Here is a 4,242-nt window from a genome sequence, read left to right as displayed (position 1 = left end):
CTGCGTACGAAGTACTCCGATTGCTGGCCTGTTCGTCACGCATAGTCCTGCTCCTACCATGATCAGCCGGCCTGTCTCATCATCTCTCTGCCTTCTTCCGCGCTTGTCGTGTTAGTCTTAGAAAAGTCTCTTCCATCCGCTCATCTAGCCCGCCATTTCCCGACCTCCATCCACATTTCCTTTCTTCACACGTCTGCTCATTCGCTTCTTTTTATGATTGCGGCCGCCCATCTTGTTGACTGGGGCGTGTTTTGCACACATTCTCGCCTTGTGCGCCGGTCATCTTAGTCGCCCGGTCCGAGTCGGGCCCCAATATCAAGACTCCATTCTCGCCTCTCCCACCAAATCGAGAAAACGCGGCAGCCAAGGTACCTGTCAACAACCATACGTACATACACATACGCGCAGTTGTACCAACCAAGACCCGGGCTGCATCTACCTACGCCTTCATCTTGCAGGCGGCTTCTGCGAGTTAATGTAGATGACCCCCAGTTGACTCCATCGCATCCCCATCCCGGCCCTCGATCCATCCAGTCTTCCTCCACCTGCCTGCCTCCTGGTTCTCCTCGTCATCCTCCACCATCTCCTCGTCGTCCTCGTCGTTGTCGTCGTCGCGGCGCCTCTATTCGCTTCCGTCCCGCAGTCGCCACACCGGCTAGCTAGCTGCTGCTGGCTAACTTGGGTCATCTAATTGTACCCGCTCGTGACATTGTCCGGAAACAGGTTAGCCCCATATGTCAACTGGCGGATCATGACTTCGGACCATCCCAGCTCTCTTCAACAGTACAACGCTTTCGCAATTCATGGAACCGTTGATAAGACCCTTACTTCCCCCCTCGATGCTAACCACGGGGTCTTTACTCCTACCTCTACCTCTGCCTCTCCCAAACACATCACCTCAACCCTGACTTCCTCTTGCTCCTCCATGTGGAAGCGCCACTTGTTGGCGAATGGCTACCACATCCTCCCTCCGCGCACCACCTCAAAAATGGTCTCTGAATGACCTCAGCTCCGAGCTGCTAGCTCTGATCTTTGAGCAGGTACGCTACAACTTTCCGCCGCGGCCAGCACCAGGCGGCCTGCTCACTTCCCTCGTGCATTGACTGACACATCCGGCCTAGCTTCGAGAGATTGATGAGCGTGCAGTTGCTGCTACCCGGTGCTTGTCCAGACGGTTCGAGGCCATCGCGACTCCTGTAACCTACCAGACATTATGTCTTAATGAGCGCATCGTAGCACCAGATGCGGAAACGCGCTACCCTAATCTTCTGCGCAACGTCTCTACCTTTACGAACCACGTCGTCGTGCGGAGCGACTTGGACCCGGACGGCATTCGTAGAGTGCTGGATCGGGTCCAACGACTGAAAACCGTACGGTAAGTACTTCGGGCATCAATATTTCAAGCTTCACGAGCTGACGGTCTGCTTTAGGTGGCACTATGTGGACGCCGAGTTCAGATCAGGGCGACTTTGGCTCCCATCAGACGTGCTGAATCCCCAGCAAACGCGGTTCAATGGCACCAAATTATTCGTCGAAGACCTTCCGCTTCGCGAGTTCGAGGGACAACTCCGAGACACCTACGTTCGAGCGATACCGACCGACCTCCTGGTTTCTCTCAAACTGGCCAGTCCAGCGCCGCCCCTGACCACCCGGCTGAACTCGTTGAAGCAACTCCTTCTCCTTTCTCGACGGCTACAGACCTTCCACTACGAAGACCGCGGTCAAGGCACGAACTTCAAGTTCGCTCAGGGCGAACGGTTACCCCCGTTGAAAGACCTGGTTCTCAAGTCTTACGATTGGAATCACACCAAGGAGGAAACCCGAGAATACTGGGACTTCACTCAGCTCGAGTCCCTCGACTTGATATCCGTGCCGGTTTTCAACTTCTTGTCGTCCGTCGACTTCACCCATCTGACAGGCCTACGCCGGCTACATTGCGAGGACTACAGCGCTCACCTCGTAGACAAGCGACAAGAGGCAACAGGTGGCATGTATCTGCTTGTCGCCAACCACATCCGTGCTTTGCAGACGCTGAGCATCAGCTGCCACATTCAACTATTCCCTCTCGACGGAATTCTGCGGCACGGGAATTCATTGCAGGTACTTCGATTTCGAGACCATGTGGGATTCGGCGAGGAGGACCGGCGATGCCCAACGCTCTGGGCCGAAGACATCGCGACCCTGGCTCAGGGGTTACCGCATGTTCACACGCTCGAATTGGACATGGATGTGGCGCTCTGCGATCCTACCGAGTTCCTCCGCGCCATCTGCAACTTCCGCAGTCTGCACACGCTCACGTTACACGTCCAAACGGTCCTCCATCCTCTCGAAGTCGTCCACCCGGGCATGGATCGCGACTACGATGCGGCCGCCCGCACTTTCCAGTTCCTGCTAACTGGGAAGGAGCTGGTCAACCCCGATGTACCTTGGAAGCAGATTACCATCAACGTAGGAGGATGGCGAAAGGTTATGGTCCGCCGATTCAGCGCCGCGTGGCGCCGGCAGAATGAGAACGGCGTCTTCGCCGAGCGGTGCTTCGTGCTGGAGAGGAACGAGTCCGGGCTGATGTCGTACCGCGAGGAGATGAGCGTCGAAGGGCGTTCGTCGACACCGACGCCTGACCCGCCAACACCGCACATGGACACCGACTACGACTAATGGCGATTAATGGACACAGTCAGCATCGCCCAGCGCAAGCCGGTCAAATAGGAGGAAGGCACTGGGCCATCGACTTCGAGTTACTTTGGGTGGCAGAGTTGAGGGAAAAGCGCGTGTGATACCATATCAAAAACAGAACCAGATTTACAGAGCCATCACCGGCGCATAGATGGGAGACTGGTGCAGGCCAGCACTCTAATCTTAATGATACCAACGAAGTTCATGACCGCTATATCTCGTCTCGAATATCGATCGTCCTCGTGACTACTGCCTGTGATGATGCCTCCAAGGTGGAGGCTACCTAATTCTACACATTGATGCGATGCGAGGCGTGGCTCAAGACTGATGAGAATTCATTCTCTTGAAATAACTTCCCACCACTACTGCGCGTCACTTGCTTGGCAACATAATCACTCGAGTAAAACAAGCAGAGTTCACGGCGCATGAAATGTCAACTCCAAAAATGGAACAGAGTCCCCAGAACGGCATCGTTCGCGACTCGGGCCGTGAGCGGCCAGCATCAGCATCACACAAGGAACAAGACAACAAATAAAAAGAAAAGGAACGGGGGTGGGGAGCGCGGGCAGAAAGAGCCAAGCCCCTCGCCCGTCCAACCCGCAACCCGTTCGTTTTCCCACCTCGGCAGTTTGACAGGTGACAGAAAGACGAGAAGAGAGTGATGAGACAAGAGAACTAGCTCATATGACGCGCGGGAAGGGGGTGGTGGCCAAGGACCAAGGATGGTCGAGAAAGTCTGGGGAGGGGAAGGGGGTTCCCGAGACCGGATGCCCGGGGGTTAACCCACACACGCACCACCCCGGTCGCTGCTGTTCCCGCTTCTATCGGCCGGCCGCGCCGGCGACCGACCGACCGACCGCCGGTCCCGGTCGGCGTTTGCTCCACAGAAGGGAATTCTCGGTGAAGGATTCTCGGTGAGAGACCCCGAACTCTAATTTTCACCGACACGAGCACAGGCTCACCTAGGTGAGAGGCGAGCCGAGCCAGCAATCGCGTGGGTCTTTTTTAGTCGGGGCTCACCGAGGGGAGGGGACTGGGCAGGAAGATTGGGGCCGGGCAGAGAAAAATAACAATTATGTTTCGTGGTCTCATCACGTAGAGCGGATCTGGAGGATGCGTGCTTTGTGGTTCTTTTGTCCGTATGGCGTGGTTGTGGCCGTGGAAGGTCTTTCGAAAGCTGGCGCGTTGGGGTAGATATTTACCCTTTTTAGCAGATTCGGAAAGCATACACAGACTCTAGAGATTCGTCGTTGGTCTGTAGTTTTCATTGTTTCTTGGAAATATATGGTGGTGTATTCTGGAGCGCTGTGGTGACCTGGGAGTATAGATATCCCTTGCAGAAGGATATGTCTGCAGGACCAACATAGGTAGGGTACAGAACGAGACGAGTAGACGATAACGAGCTTGTTCATCCTGTCTGTATTGACCCTTTACAACTTATTCAATCCACTTCCAATGGTAAAAGTGATGGCCTGCCTTCCATAGCAGTTTGCAGACTGTTCAACGAGAGCACACTCGTGTTCGAACTGAACTCCACCCGGGCCGGCCAGAGCCCGCATGCGGCAT

The 4,242-nt window shown here is 55.3% G+C and overlaps 1 protein-coding gene across 1 annotated transcript; it reads left to right on the top strand.

Moving 5' to 3' along the window:
- Nucleotides 1–950: 950 nt before the first annotated feature.
- On the top strand, nucleotides 951–2,658 carry CkaCkLH20_10310 (F-box domain-containing protein; the record flags this gene model as incomplete). The annotated part of the gene is made up of 3 exons (XM_038893024.1): nucleotides 951–1,040; nucleotides 1,122–1,375; nucleotides 1,431–2,658. The coding sequence occupies 3 exons, from the start codon at nucleotides 951–953 to the stop codon at nucleotides 2,656–2,658; spliced, it is 1,572 nt and encodes a 523-aa protein (XP_038741679.1).
- Nucleotides 2,659–4,242: the final 1,584 nt, after the last annotated feature.

Source organism: Colletotrichum karsti (genome assembly GCF_011947395.1).
Source record: "Colletotrichum karsti strain CkLH20 chromosome Unknown Scaffold39, whole genome shotgun sequence".
In the NCBI taxonomy this organism is placed as follows: Eukaryota; Fungi; Ascomycota; class Sordariomycetes; order Glomerellales; family Glomerellaceae; genus Colletotrichum; species Colletotrichum karsti.
Note: the sequence above shows the minus strand (reverse complement) of the source record. Positions and strands in the feature narration are given on the sequence as shown.